We start from the raw sequence: 15,356 nt of genomic DNA on the forward strand, positions 1-15,356 counted from the left end.
TTAAATAGTTCCACCATTTCAGTGTTGAAAAATTTATTTGGTGTCTATTGAGAACCATTGTATTTTAAGTATTGGCAAGACAGTAAGGAATAAGACAAAGTTCACATTGTCATGGAATTTATATTTAGTGAAAGATTAGAGTTATAAGTCAATTCAAAGTTTAAAAACTTTGATAAATGCTTTGGTGGGGGGAGCACAAGATATTATAACAGAGATGGTTCTAATTTAGGTGGGGGAAGGGAGGAGAATTGGCTGGGGCCTCTGAGGAAGGGATATTTAAGCTAACAGCCAAAGCACAAGTAGTGGTTGTCCAAACAAAGGAAAGAGGGAATAGCTTGTGTTAAAGCTGGGGGAGATCGGGAAGTAGGAAAAGGGACAGGCAACAGGGAAGGACTGTTGGGGAATACTCAGCATAAAAGAACTTAAGGAATACCAGTATGTCACTGCACAGGGGAGAAAGAGATGCAAAATGAGTAGGGAGATAGGAGCCAGATCACCCAGTCCTTTGTAGGCCTGGTGAAGAATTGAGGTTCTTGGGAAATACCTTGTCCTGTTCCCTTCCAAGCTGCCTGCCAATTTATACTTCTGTCAACCCTGTGTGAGTGCCTGGCTCACTTACTAGCATTGACTATCTCATTCGTATAAGACTTCACTAATGTGATAAATGAAATATTTTCATTTCAATTCATCTTTCTTTGATTACTAGTGAGGAAGAACCATTCCCCATTTGTAGCCAGTAGGTATTTCATTGTTTTTGACCATTCAGTTCATTTCCTTGTCCATTAAAACAGTATTTGTAAGGTTTTTCTAAAAGTACTGTCTTAACAGATGGGGGACCACTTGTCGGGAATTTTGGAAGAGTTTCTTACATGTCTCTCAGTATATACTCTGGATAAGGGGCTGGATCAGGTCAAGACTGGGTTTCTTTTGTCTTTGTCATTTTTTGATTCATGGGTATACATCTGTGGAGTTGGGAATTCAAAAAGTAACTGATAGGGTGCCTGGGTGGCTCTGTCATTTAAGCGTCTGCCTTAGGGTCAGGTCCTGATCCCAGGGTCCTTCGGCTCTGGTCATGATCCCAGGGTCCTTTGGTTCAGGTCATGATCCCAAAGTCCTGGGATGGAGCACCACGCCCAGCTGGCTCCTTGCTTGGGGGAGCCTGCTTCTCCTTCCCTGCCACCCACCCTTCCCCCCACCCCCCCGCTCATGCTCTCTCAAATAAATAAATAAAATCTTAAAAAAAAAAAAAAAGGAAAAGAAAGAAAGAAACTGATAAACTCTGGTCCCTTAATTTTCTTAAGCAACCAGCTCACATAATCTTTCCTCTAAGAAGCAATCCAACTCTCTTGTAACCAGAACCAATTGCTGCCTCTCTCACATTTGTTTAGCAACTCGTTTGTACCCTTACTTGGTACTTCATTTTTTCCTTTTTCTTTTTTAAATTGTTGGTAAGAGATTTTCTGCCCTACTTCTTTATAAGGAAGGCCCTGAAGGGCAGAGGCAGTGTCAGTCTGATTCACCCCTGTCTTTGTGCCCCCACTGTCTTGAGGACAATATTTCAGACAAGCAATGTGAGGGACCTGGCTGTTTATTTATAGCTGTGATAGCCCTTAACATTTACTGTTCTTTGAAAAGTTACCTGAAAATACTGCCTCCATGTATTCTGAGGCCAGGGAGTAACATACGTGTAGTAATGTGTGATCCTCCCAGGGTTGGCGGGTCTCAACTGGGTTTTCCATCAGTGGTAGACTTTGGTCACAAGGGATGGAAGCTGCACAGGACCTCTAGTGACTTGAGGTTGTGTTATCATTGGGTTTTCACTTTACCCAAAACCGGGTATCTGGGGGAGAGACTGAGCTGGTTGGGACCTGTACAATTTCATTATGATGATTGGATTTTTGTAGAGCAGAACCTCAGCATGCACTTGGGAGAATCGAAGTCAGATATGGACATAGGAACAAGATTACATGTTAGTGTACTGAAATCCCACAGAGATCATAAAAGGCATTTGTTACTTTGTATATAGTACCTGTGTATGCTACATTCCATCATAGAAATTAATACCAGTTTTTGGTGAAGTTGACGGATTTTGATGGTTAAAGAATTGCTTATTTTGTAGGGAGCTAGGCTCTCTGTTTTTCTGGTTTCTCCCACTCATTATCTACGGTTTGGGCATTTTCATTGTCAATGATCACTTAATATCCCTAAGGGTATGACTGTGGTCGTCCTTATTTACGTTAACTCTAGACTTGAATGCTGTGGGTAATTTTCGTCTTCCTCATGTAGTTTTCCAAATAGTAGCACCTTCAGCATGTGCTTTATTGAAAATTGTCAGACAACTGCCTTTTTCTGGATAGATAGGGATTCTTTGGTTGTTATGAACTTTTCCCATACTGTTAGACTTTTCTGCGCTATATTTCATTGCATTTGGCATGCATCTGTGAATGCTGTCACATTTCAGACACTGTGCTCTGTTAATGCAGAGGCATTAAGCCATGTGGTAAAGAGCAGTGATAGAGGGGCGCACAGGTTCTGGGGGAGCATAGATGGAGGTTACTTAGCCTATCCATGGAGAGTGTGAGGAGGGTGGGGAGAGTGCCAGGATCATTGGAAAACAGAGGTTAAACCAAGTTTTGAAAGATTAATAAGAATTATTCAGTAACAGGGATGGTTTTTAATCAAGGCAAGGCTGGAGAGACAGAGCACAGTTTTGAAGCTATCGCTGAAGTACACACTAGCACCTTTGCAGTGTTCTTGTGAAAAGCTTTGCGCTAAAGTGGATCAAGCCTCTGTATTTAACTCGTACTAATTTACTGAAAATCTAGGGGATGGAGCAGCATTAAATGATACCATGGGGGTAGTTAGCAAAGTCCACAATGTGGGAAAACAGCCTGGGTTTCTCAACAAATAAACTGCAAAAAGAAGGGAGGGATTATGGATTAAAGGAGATTTAAGAGACACAAGTGAAATGCAGTATATTGTCCCTGTTGGACTCTCATTTGAGTAAATCAACACTAAAAAATTTATGAGACAGTTGGGAAAATTTGACCATTGTTTGGATAGTTGATGATATTAAGGGATTTTTAAAAATTTGGGTGGCAGTAATACTGTGGTTATGTTAAAAAAAAAATAGTTCTTTTAGGTGTACAGAATAAAGATGAAATGAGTTGATGACCAGAGTTTGCCCCAGAGATACTGAGTGTGGGTTGGGTGCTGTGTGTGCTGGGAGTGGGTAGGGAGGGTAGAAGGGCCACGAATTTTGAAACTAAGTGATAGAGGTCCATAAGCAGCTTATTATGCCATTCTTCCCACCTTTGTGTTTGAATGTTTCTGTAACTTTTTTTTTAAAGCTTTTGCTATACTCTGGGCAAGAAATTTGAAGGACCTGGGTGGCTCAGTGGGTTAAGCCGCTGCCTTCGGCTCAGGTCATGATCTCAGGGTGTTGGGATCGAGTCCCGCATCGGGCTCTCTGCTCAGCAGGGAGTCTGCTTCCTCCTCTCTCTCTCTCTGCCTGCCTCTCTGCCTACTTGTGATCTCTCTCTCTCTCTCTGTCAAATAAATAAATAAATAAAATCTTTAAAAAACAAAAAAAAGAAAAAAAATTTGAAGGACCTGAAATAAAGCACTGGCTGTAAAGACGAAAGAAAGGATAGGTTTGAGAAATAAGTTATGAGACAATTAGTTATACTTAGAGGCCTAGGGCTGGAGGGAGGGGTGTCTAAGTTTATGGTTACCTAACGTTACCTAACAGTTAGGAACTGTTACCTAACGTACGGAAAATGGAAGCGATGTATCTTGAGTGGTTGGTGCAGGGTGATATTGGGTGCTTGTTTTGGGACATACGGAATTTCAGATAACCAGATAGAGATGCACAGTAAATTCAGAGCTAGATGTGGATGAGAATGTGGGTATTAGTTAACCCTAAGAAAGGATGAGATTGCCCAGGGAGAATATGTAAAAGAGGGAAGGAATGCCCCTGATAGCAGCAGAAAAAGAGAGAGCTGCTTAGGATTCTGAGAAGAGAGGTCAGTAAGCGAAGGAAGTACGATTTTTAAGAAAATCAAGGAAATAGGAAGTTTTAAGAAGAGTATAGGAACTATGACAAATCCAGTAGGAAGTCAAGTAGGATAGGGACTTTTCCAGTTCTTCTTGATCATGGGGGTGAGGGGAAGCTTTGTGAATATACTGTATTGATATTCTGTAGTTATCAAGTCCTGTTAGTGTGGATTAATAGAGGCTGTAGCATATTTGTGTTGATTAGAGTTATGACTAAAAGCAAAAGAGCTTTTATTTCATTGGAAATTAAGATCATTACCCTTCATTCCCTTGGTGCCATTAATTTGAAAATCATGTTCACTTGTTCAAAGATCTTATCAAAGTTTACTTTAGTTCTCTATGAAACTTTAATAATTGGCACAAAAGATAGTGGCACTGAGGTTGTCATAGGAGTTCAGACTTAGAATTCTGAACCTGTCTTAAAGCCAGTTTCCCAGTGAATCTGGTGCTGCGTGGATACTCTTCAGGGTAACTGCAAAATCTTAGCAGTAGGCAAAGATGATGTGCCTTGTTGTTTACTTCTTTTAAAGATTAATTTTTAAGATTTCTGTCTTTAAAACTGTTTTCCTGTTCTTTAGCTCTTTTTATCCCACATTGCAGAGGAGAAAATGGGAGTGGACTTCCCAGGAAAAAGCTAGCCGTCAGTTGTACTGTGCTGTCTTACTGCTCCCACCATGATGTGACTGTCAGCGTCTCTGTCGGGCTGCAGTCTTGACAGTCGTGGCCTTCTGGCACTCTTCTACAGCCAAGCGAGACATTTTGGCAGAAAGGACATAGCCCTCTGCCCTTCTTGTCATCCTCTGTACAGGAATCTTAGAATTTTATGTTTATTTTCCAGTAAGTACAGAACTGTGAGAACTTGTTTAATTTGAAAAACCCTCACACAGCAAACTGTACAGCCCACATAGGGACAATAGAATGATTCACCCTTTTAAAGATGCTTTTACTTTAGTTGCTAACCTCTGACCAGAGTACCACGTAGCCTGAGAACTGAAATTTACCCATTTTTCATAAGACAGTTGAGAATTTGGTTGCCAGAAGGGGCCAGTGAGAACGCTTCTGTCTTCCCAGAGCAGCATTTAGCCCACACTGGCTGCCACTCGGCTGCCTGTTGAGTCATTCCCACAGTGCTGTATAGAGCTTTTCTGGCTTTTCTTTTAAACATGGTGTTCTTGGAGTGAGAAAGAAAGGAAGTTTTTTCTCTCCTCCACAAAATCTCCCCCACCCCAGATCTGCATTGCTTTCTTTTTTCTAACAACAGAATATTGCCCTCAGTCATTCTGAGGCTGTTTTCTCTTCTGAAGTCTCTTGGTGCTCTCATTTATCATTGGTTTGACTGTGAGTGTTTTGGCATTTGCTGGGATGCGTTTGCAGCAGCAGGCTTTCCAGACACGGGCTGCTACTTAACCAGAAAGATTGAGGAATTCTAACATACCAAACATGGATTTCTAGTTTTCAAATGTTTAGAAGTCAATCAGATATACCAAAAGGCATCTTTATATCCTTATTATGATGATCAGTTAGTAAAAAGGACTGTAAAGGAAATGAATGAGCTTTTCACTTTAGATAAATGAAATTGCTGTGATTTGAAAGGATTTTGGTGTGTTTTTGTTTTTGCAGTGGAAGGTAAAATGCCTGTGTTTGTTCTGATTCAGAAGAGCCTGCTCTGTGCTAGTGGAAAAGAAGTTGAAGTTTCTTTCTCAGGAAAGGGAAATTGTTATATATTTGAACTGTTGTCTTATGTGTTCCATACGTCTAGCAAGGTCATACGCATTTTAGAAAAGTCAAATAGCATCAGTAAACTGTTGACAGCCCACATGTCTCACAGAGGAACAAGTTAAGGGGCTCTTTCAGGGGATTGGCAGATCTGAACGACAGATTACAGCTCCAGAATGTATTCAGATGACTTTTTGAAACAGATATTTTAATTGAAGTCCAGGTGGAGAAATAATTGCGCTTCTGTAGTTAAATATTCCACTTCCTTAGCCTGTTATCTATAAATATCACAGCTGAAAAAGCCCCTAGAATTCTTTTTCAGAAAACTAAGTGACCGTCCATACTCACCTGTACGCACGTATGTGCATGTGCCTAAGTCCCATCCCCACCTCCCAGTAATGGGTCAGTAATTGGGCTGTTTGTTTCAAAAGATTGAGTTTAGTTTGTGTTTAATCTGTTGCTCTAAACTGCATTAGCAACAAAGTCCCTTATACTGAAGGTTTAGAACAAAACTTCATCTTCTCTTCCTGAAAAGAGGGGGAAAAAGCAGTTGATCTGTGTTCTGAAGGTCTCTCTGTCTCTCCCCTCCCCCCCAGAGACGAACAGCAAGGAGGAGGAGCTCGCTCGCTGTTCTAACCACACTTCACAGGGCTTAGCTTGAGCGCCTTTTGGTTTCCTGTCAGCAGTAATTCAACTCTGTGCCATCTTGACTTGCGTGAAGGGTGCATGAATTGCTAACTGCACTGAGAAGAGGAGTGAGTTCTCAGTACGAGCATAAGGCACGAGACTGAATTTATGAAAGCTTTGGTAGCCTCTGAAGACAACATCTTCTGTGACTTTGAATTTTTTCATTGATTTGTGGGCCGCTGTTTCTGAGAAGCATCTGTCATGACTCTACTGGAGCCTGAGAGGTTAATGATGGCTGTGCAGTCCGGTAATTCCGTATTTCCTGCAGATTCTGTTTTGCCACAGGTTTCTTTAATAAGGTCGGGTATATCTGTCCTAGGATCGGATAGAGACGGGAGGAAGATAGATGGGAGCAAACGTACACTGCCCAGTGACTACTGCGTGTTCATGTTTCTGCTGTAAAAATTAGTAATTTTTTCTAGCTGCAAACTCTAGTTACTCTAGTTATTCAGACATAGCTTTGCTTTAGATGTTTACTGACTTAAGACTGTTCAATGAGAGGAAGAAAACATTTCCCTTTAGTTAAGTGTTTTATTATTATCTGTAGCACTGCTTTTAATGTAGGATAATTGAGTTGCTTTTGCTGTTTTATACATTACTGTCTTTAATCCCTAATCCACACTCTATTTTTATGTCTCTTCGTGAAAGCATGTTTTTAAAATTTTCCTTCTTTCTCATTTTGTGGTATAACCTTTCTGAATCATCTTTTGGTTCTTGGAAATGCTCTTGATAATACAGAAGATTGAGACTCGAAGTTTTGGAGATGGAGAAGTTTGAGCAAGAAAGTAGACAAAAGAGAAAATGTAGGATTTTTAAAATTCTGTCTCTAAAAACAGTTTTCTCAACTCAGAAATGTCTTTTACAACAGTTTAAAATTCCAGTTTGTTTTTAATGGTTTCCTTTACTTTTAGTGTTTTGAAACTTGTAAGTTAGATATCTAAAAATAGGGAATGTTCTTTTGTTATTTTTAGACTTCTGCTAAAATGTAGTCTGTAGTGTTTTCCTGTTTCAGAGCATATCTTGAAAGATTCATACAAGTGGCATTTGCGGACCGCTTCCCATCCCCTGGCTTTCACTCATTGGAATGAGATAGGCTGCTTAGTTTTGGCAGATACTGTCTCTGGCAGAATTGGTCTTACTGTTCTCCTTGGGGAACACTTAGATAGTATGTTGAAAGAGACAGATACCCATCTGAAGACAGGATCAGATGGTATCAGCTTAAGCTTTATGGACAGGGAAGGGCAAAGAGGAAAGATACTGCTACCATTCTGTTCTGTCTGGTTTTACAAATAAGACCATGATGAGTCATTTATTATTTGAGTTCTTCTGTTCATATACGCTACACTTTTTATTTTTTTATTTTTATTTTTTTTTAAACTTTATTTATTTGACAGACAGAGATCACAAATAGGCAGAGAGGCAGGCAGAGAGAGAGGGGAAAGCAGGCTCCCTGCTGAGCAGAGAGCCCGATGTGGGGCTCGATCCCAGGACCCTGGGATCATGACCTGAGCGGAAGGCAGAGGCTTTAACCCACTGAGCCACCCAGGCGCCCCTACGCTACACTTTTTAGGTTGTTGTCTTTCCTTTTTCTTCCCGGATCTGTTGAGCTCTGTGTTCTAAACAAGATAGTATTATCTGACTGTTTCCTACCTGTCTTTGATGAAGTAAGTCCCAGTTAAACAGACTCTCGGGGTTTGTTTTGTTTTGTTTCCCTTCTCTGTGTTCTAGTTGTCTGTTGTATGTGGGCAAGTGGATATTTTATCTTGGGCAAAATAAGCTAGTATTTGAACTCTCTCTCCCTTCTTTCATTGCTTTGTTGCTTACAGATTATCTCAGTCCAGTAACTTTTCTTCATAAAGGTTAAAAGAGTTTTTGCTTTTCCTAAGGGGGTCTCAGTGGTTCCCAGCTGAATAAGGGAAAGGGACTTACTTGTCTTGCCTAAGAGCTGGTTTTCATGTGACATATGTTGGGCAGGGCTAGCCACCCATCTGTTGGACCAACTACTTCATAAAACTTTCAGAGGATAATAGTATGTAAGACAAGTATGGATAAAATTGACAAGGGTGTTGGGTACAGGTAGAATGGAAGATCTGCAGAGAATAAATAGCATGTATGTGTACCTCCGTCTTTTGCTTGTGTTCATAGAAGAGAAACTGGGTACAGCAAACTGATTTCTCTAGTACGTGTGTTTCCTAAATGCTCAAAATTTTTGTAAAATTGTTACTGTTTTCTTCTGAAGCTGTAGTCATTATGCTATACTGCAACAGTAATATGACAGTTGTATTTATAATAAATGAAAAAGCACACTATGAAGCCTTGATGAGCTAGAAGCCAATCATTCTTTCTAAAAAGTCAAGACATTAGGGGCTCAGTGGGTTAAAGCTTCTGCCTTCAGCTCAGGTCATGATCCCGGGGTCCTGGGATCGAGTCCCAGATCTGGCTCTCTGCTCCACAGGGAGCCTGCTTCCTCCTCTCTTCTCTGCCTGCCTCTCTGCCTACTTGTGATCTCTGTCAAATAAATAAATAAATAAATAAAAATCTTAAAAAAAAAAAAAACTTAAAAAAAAGTCAAGACATTTAGACTATATGAGCCATAGGTTATTCTAACAATACGGAGAATATTTGGATTTCCATGAATATATACTTTATAGATGAAACTACAATTTAATGAGATTTTTAAAATAAACTCTTTTAGACAAGATTCAAGATGCAGTCTTTACCCTATATTAAACATTAGGCTACTGAGTATGAGAGCAAAGTTTCAAGGTACGTTGTTTATTTATTGACGGTTTTCATTTTTCTTTTAAGATTCTATTTATTAGAGAGAAAGAGAGAGAGTACAGAGGGAGAGGGAGAAGCAGACTCCCTGCTGAACAGAGAGCCCAATGTGGAGCTCGATCCCAGGACCCTGAGATCTTGCCCTGAGTGGAAGGCAGATGCCTAACCAACTGAGTCACCCAGGTGCCCCTGCTGATGGTCTCTTACTGACCCTTTGAGATCCAGTTCAGATGTTGCCTTTATGTGACCCCTGTCTGAATAGAGTCAGCCCTTCCTTCTCTCTGTTCCTACAGCACCATCTTTACAATGTAGACTAATTACCATTTTTACCTGTCTCTCTAGTTAGATTATTGGCTTCTCAAATGCATTATATTTATCTGTATATAGGTACATGGTAGACACTCAGTAAGTATTTTTTTTTAATAAATGAAAAAATTTCATTTGGCATACTTCCCCTATTAAATAGGCATAAGCCTTTAAATCAAGATTTTATCAGAAAATTTTTGAAATCTGTTTTGCATTAAGAAATGAATCCTCGGGGCGCCTGGGTGGCTCAGTGGGTTAAGCCTCTACCTTCGGCTCAGGTCATGATCCCAGGGGCCTGGGATTGAGTCCCGCATAGGGCTCTCTGCTCAGCAGGGAGCCTGCTTCTCCTCATCTCTCTCTCTGTCTTTCTCTCTGCCTATTTGTGATCACTCTCTCTGTCAAATAAATAAATAAAATCTTTAAAAAAAAAAAAAAAAGAAATGAATCCTCTAGGGCACCTTGCTGGCTCAGTTGGTGGAGCAGGTAACTCTTGATGTCAGGGTGGTGAGCTTGAGCCCCACATTGGGTGTGGAGATTACTTAAAAAAAAAAAAAAATCCTAGAAAAGAAAAGAATCCTCCAAATACCATCTCATACCTTAACCAGTCCTTGCCCAGAGCTGGCCCTGTTGAAAGCATGGCTTTCAAAACTGAAAATCTTCCACATCTTTGGATGTGCAGTGTGCCGTATGTCTTCCTGTGATGTGTATTGTTAAATCTAACTTCTGATCCAGCCACGATTAGAGGATTAAATCCTCCATCACCACTGTGCAAACCTATCTAGACCATGATTAGAAAACTAATGATCTGAGATAGATATATGGGATTTTTGAAGTTAAGAGTAAGGGTGTGTTGGGGCATAGCACCAACTGATGTAGTTTACAACAGAGGAATGAGGGGGCTCAGCTCTTGCCAACGAATATGTAAGACTTTGACCAGGCAGGCCTTGCCCCTGTATCAAGCCAGTGTGGTCTTTGTAGTCTCTAACTCTACAACAGAGGGACAGAGTTCCCTTGTAGAGAAGGGGATTAAGGCAGTTCCCTAGGTTTTTATTAGTCCCTTGACATACACTTGATCTTGAAGAGGCACAATTAGGGAGTCTGTTTTTTCTCTTTTGTGCACATATGTGTGCACCGCCCCCCCACCAACCCCCATACACTGGACCCAGACAAACCTCAAAGCTTGTCTGTGTATAGGTTATGTCTGGAAGGATCATAAGAAACTGGTAACAGGGGCGCCTGGGTGGCTCAGTGGGTTAAAGCCTCTGCCTTCAGCTCAGGTCATGATCCCAGGGTCCTGGGATAGAGCCCCGCATCAGGCTCTCTGCTTAGTGGGGAGCCTGCTTCTTCCTCTCTCTCTGCCTGCTTCTCTAACTACTTGTGATCTCTGTCAAATAAATAAATAAAATCTTTAAAAAAATAATAATAATTAAAAAAAAGAAACTTGTAACAGTGACTAACTACTTTAAGGCAGGGGAATGGAGAGCTAGAGAACTGGGATGGAAGACTCTTTTTCTTCCACAAAACAGTCGAGTTCTCTTCCAATTTTATTATGGTATGGAATACCACATAAATTGAAAGAACATATAGAGTGTGTATTACAACAATATTTAGAGTACATAAACCCATGGGTACATTACCCAACCCTAGAAATGGAGCACAAGATGCACTGAAGTCCTCTTAGTGCCCTTGTTGAGTTATCCCTTAGAAAACTGTTTTCTTTGTTTTTAGCCGTATCTGCCTTTTGAATCTTTCATATTTTGTATGCATGCAAGCTGTTTAAAAATATTAGTAATTGAATAGCATTCCTCAGTCCATTTACTCCCTCAAGGGTGATGCTTATATACTTAATTCTTTTTTATTTTTTTAAGATTTTATTCATTTGAGAGAGAAAACATGAGTGGGGGGTGGAGGGGCAGAGGAAGAGGGACATGCAGACTCCCTGCTGAGCATGGAGCCTGATGTGGGGCTCAAACCCAGGACCCCAAGGTCATGACCTGAGCTGAAGTCAGACACTTAACCAACGGAGCCACCCAGGTGCCCCTTCTTAATTCTTGCATGTTTCTTTAACTTCTAGATCCCTGGTTATTCTAATTGCTTCTAAACTGTATATTTTATAATAGTTCAGGTTGGAAGTAGGGGAGTAGTAATTCATAAAAATAAGCTTGAAGGAAGATGGCGGACAAATAACTTTTGCCATTTTTGGGTAATAGGTTAACTTCTATTCAGAAGGAAAGGCCCCTTGTTTGGGTTCATGTCACTCAGGGATCTATAAGAGCTGGTGAAAAACTTCAGAACTTTTAAGATCCTTTAGAATCTCCTAATAATCTATATATTAGTGTGGGCTTTTAAAAAAACACAAGTTTGTTTATATTCAAGAGATTTTAGAGCTTGAGGAACCCTTAGGTGTCACAGGTGAGGAAATTAGTCCATTGAGGATAATTTATTTCCTGAAGCCACGTAATTAATTAGTGACAGAGATGGAAGGAGAATTCATTTCCTTACTCCCCTGTCTGTGCTCTTTGTGCTGAAACATACTTACAAGAAACCATCAGAGATCTCTGATATATGAGATTGTTTATAATTTTCCCTGGAGATCTTGGTTTTCCTTGGGTTTTTCCATTGCAGGTTTCTATCACTGCTCAGATTGACTCGCATCTTAAGAGGTGGGGATAAAAACCAGTGCCTGAGTGTCTAGCACCTGTCCCTGAGGAGTGGAGTCAGATACTACAGGCCCCAGTGGTTGTCTCCATCTTGGCTTTTTCTTCTCTGGCCTGGTTGATGATCTCATACCTTGATGGTGATCTCAGAAGACAGGTAGGCAGACAGACGGCTTTTGTCATCAGTATTCTGGATTACATCTTACTGCCTTTTCTCTGACTCACTGATTTATCTGGGATCCCCTTTGAGTTAGGACCCAGATCAAAGGCATTTGAATTCATCTGTTTGTCTCTATCTTTTTTCCTCCTTTTGTATGAGGCAAACTGTCAAGACCATGAGCCACAGTTTTAGCTTTATTAAATCAGTGCCAAATGAAATAAAGATGAGTTTCATACAGTCTTGTTTTTTTTGGAACTTCATTTTTATGATTACCACATGCATTGTTTTTGAAAGGATTTTCTTTATAATAACAAGGAAAAAAAGACTAAAAACCCTTGCTTTGCCATTAACAACAAGAAATATCTTTCTCTGCCTTTCTCTCAACAAGCTCAAGGGCATTTTCCAGCAGGACTCATAGTTTCAGGGGCCTGGGGCATCCTTAATCTCACAGCAGTCACATAAATGGAGAGGTGGCTGCAGAAATTGGGTAGGTATAGAGGGCCTAGCAAAGAGGAATACATGGCAATTACATAGTGAAAATAAACTTAGTCATGAAATGTTTATAGTGTGTTATATTTTAAAGTGTTTTATGTGTATTACCTTATTTGATCTTGACAACACCTCTTTGAGGTCTCTGTGTCTTCATATACTACAAAGGAGGAAACTGAGGCTCAGAGAGGCTTCAGGACACACAGTAAGAGATGGAACTGATGTTTCTATTCAGGTTTTTTACTTTAAGCCCTAGTGACTTATATTTTCCATTTAAAATGAAAGTCAGATCAGCTCCCTTCTCACTTAAAACCTTCTAGTGGTTCTCATTCGCAGGAAAAGCCCAAGTCCTTGTAGTGCCTGCAGAGTCTATGTGATCTGTCCGCGGCTCTGTAACTCTCAGACCACATTTATTCCTCTTCCCTCACTTGACCTGTCCAAGCCTTACCACTCTCTTCGCTGTCCCTGCATACCTTAGGGAATGCTCCTGTTTCAGGGCTTCAGTACTTGATGATAGTCCTTGCACTTGGGGCACTTTTTACTGGGTAGCCTCTTGGCTTGCTCCCTCACTTCCTTCAGGTCTTTGTGGAGACGTCACTTACTTGGGCCTTCCGTGAGTGCCCTTAGGCAGATACGTTCCTGAGACCAGGCCTTTCACCGGTTTCGTGTAGTAGGCACTATACTAACTGGTGCAGTAGTTCTCCGAGTGTGGTCTGGGAAACCCCTAGGTGTCCCTGAGACCTTTTCTGTAGGTGCAAGAAGAAGGCTTTTTATATATTTATATTAAAATACTATTTACCTGTACGTTGTCCTCATGAGTGAACACTGTAGTTTTTCAGAACTACATGATGTATTTCAACAGGTTGAATGCAGTATATAGGAAAATTCAGCTGTCTTTTAGTAAATTATACATTAGAGAGATTTGCAAAAATGGTAAAACGGTTGTACTCTTTTTACTACTTTTTCTCAGTTTGGAAAATCATCATATTTTTCATAGAAGCATGTCAACGTAGTAGGTTATTTGTTATTTTTTAAAGAAATAATAAATATTTCAGGGGCTCCCTGTGGCTCAGTCAGTTAAGCATCTGACTCTTGATTTTGGTTCATGCATGATCTCGAGATCCTCGAGCCCTGTTTTGGGGTCTGAGCTCAGCATGAAGTCTACTCGTCCTTCTCCCTCTGCTCCTTCTCCCCCCACCCCACCTCAAATAAAAATAAATCTTTTAAAAATTTTGTAAAGAAGTAACAAATATTTAAAATTTTTTCAGTTTTAATTTCTTACCTGAAATATACTGATGGATATAATCCACATAAAAGCTCTTTGAAGTTCTCAGTAACTATAAGAGGGTAAAGGAATTGTGACATCAGAGTTCAAGAAGAGTAGGTATAGTGTTTGAGAGTTAAGAGTTAAGACTTTGGAACCCAGGTTTCTTAGCTCTGCCACTAATAAACTGTGTGACTTTGGACAAATTACTTAGCTTCCCTGTGCCTGCTATTTCATCTATAAAATAGTAATAATAATAATGATAATGGCAACAGTAATTGTGCCAACCCTAGATAGTTGTTATAAGTATTAAATGAGTTAATATATGTAAAATGGTTATAAAGGTTCTGGCATATAGTAAGTGCTTTATGTTTTTATGTTATTGTGGTTATTTTTGTCTTTTGTTGTTGGGATTTTGAATACTTTTAAATGCAGATAGTTTTTTATTTCTTCCTGTACATTCTGACAACGTGCTACAAATGTTTGACATTTGGCAACTCTCAGGAACTTTTAAAAAAAATGCTTCTTCTTTAACCTTGAAAGACTTCTGGGAATTTGTTCTTAGGAAATTATAGAAGATATAAGATTTATGTATAAGGATGTTTATAGCAGTATTATTTATAGTAGTAAAAAAACCTAAAACAAACAGAAACCAAAATTTTAACAGTAGGAGATTGGTTAAATAACTTACAGTGCACCCATGTGATTGGAAACTAATGTAGTCATGAGATTATTTAAAGATGTGGGAAAATATTTACTGTTTATCCATTTAATCCTTAAAAAATGGATGTAAGGATATATACTAGAATATTAGTAGCTGTTGCTGAGTAATAAGATTTCATAAGGGTCTTTTTTGTCTTTGTTTTCCTCTATGTGATTTTCTATCATAAGCATACATTTCTGTTGTATTTAGATAAAAGCCATATTTAAGTGTGTGTGTGTGTGTGTGTGTGTGTGTGTGTGTACATGTAGGTACAGTTAGTTATAAGAGGAAGAAAATGGCTGAAAGTGTAATATCTTGGATTTGGAGCTGAAACTGTTAATTTGGGACTTCTGAAGTCAGAGCACTGCATTGACCAAACAATGCATGCTGAGGAGGCACTCCATCCCATTATACTGTTCCTTGTGACCAGTCTACTTTGTATAAATCCTTTTTACATTTTTTGTCTTTGTTTCTATTTTGTAAGATTTATTGAAATTGATCTTTGCAGTGTTTATATTAGACCATGTTCTTGGCAGAGCT

General features: G+C 39.7%; 1 protein-coding gene across 5 annotated transcripts in view; it reads left to right on the top strand.

Annotated features, from left to right (window-relative positions):
* Nucleotides 1-15,356, top strand: part of MRTFA (myocardin related transcription factor A) — a 195,021-nt gene that overhangs the window by 90,189 nt on the left and 89,476 nt on the right. Inside the window, exon 1 of one of the 5 annotated variants that reach the window (XM_004771278.3) lies at nucleotides 5,392-6,706. The exons of the other annotated variants lie outside the window; for them this stretch is intronic. Coding sequence (XP_004771335.1) covers nucleotides 6,661-6,706 — 46 coding nt within the window. The 5' untranslated portion in view covers nucleotides 5,392-6,660. Of the gene's footprint in view, nucleotides 1-5,391; nucleotides 6,707-15,356 lie in introns of those variants that run through there. 5 annotated transcript variants of the gene reach the window in all.

Source organism: Mustela putorius, unplaced genomic scaffold, assembly GCF_011764305.1.
Source record: "Mustela putorius furo isolate JIRA1106 unplaced genomic scaffold, ASM1176430v1.1 tig00000738_pilon_pilon_pilon, whole genome shotgun sequence".
In the NCBI taxonomy this organism is placed as follows: domain Eukaryota; kingdom Metazoa; phylum Chordata; class Mammalia; order Carnivora; family Mustelidae; genus Mustela; species Mustela putorius.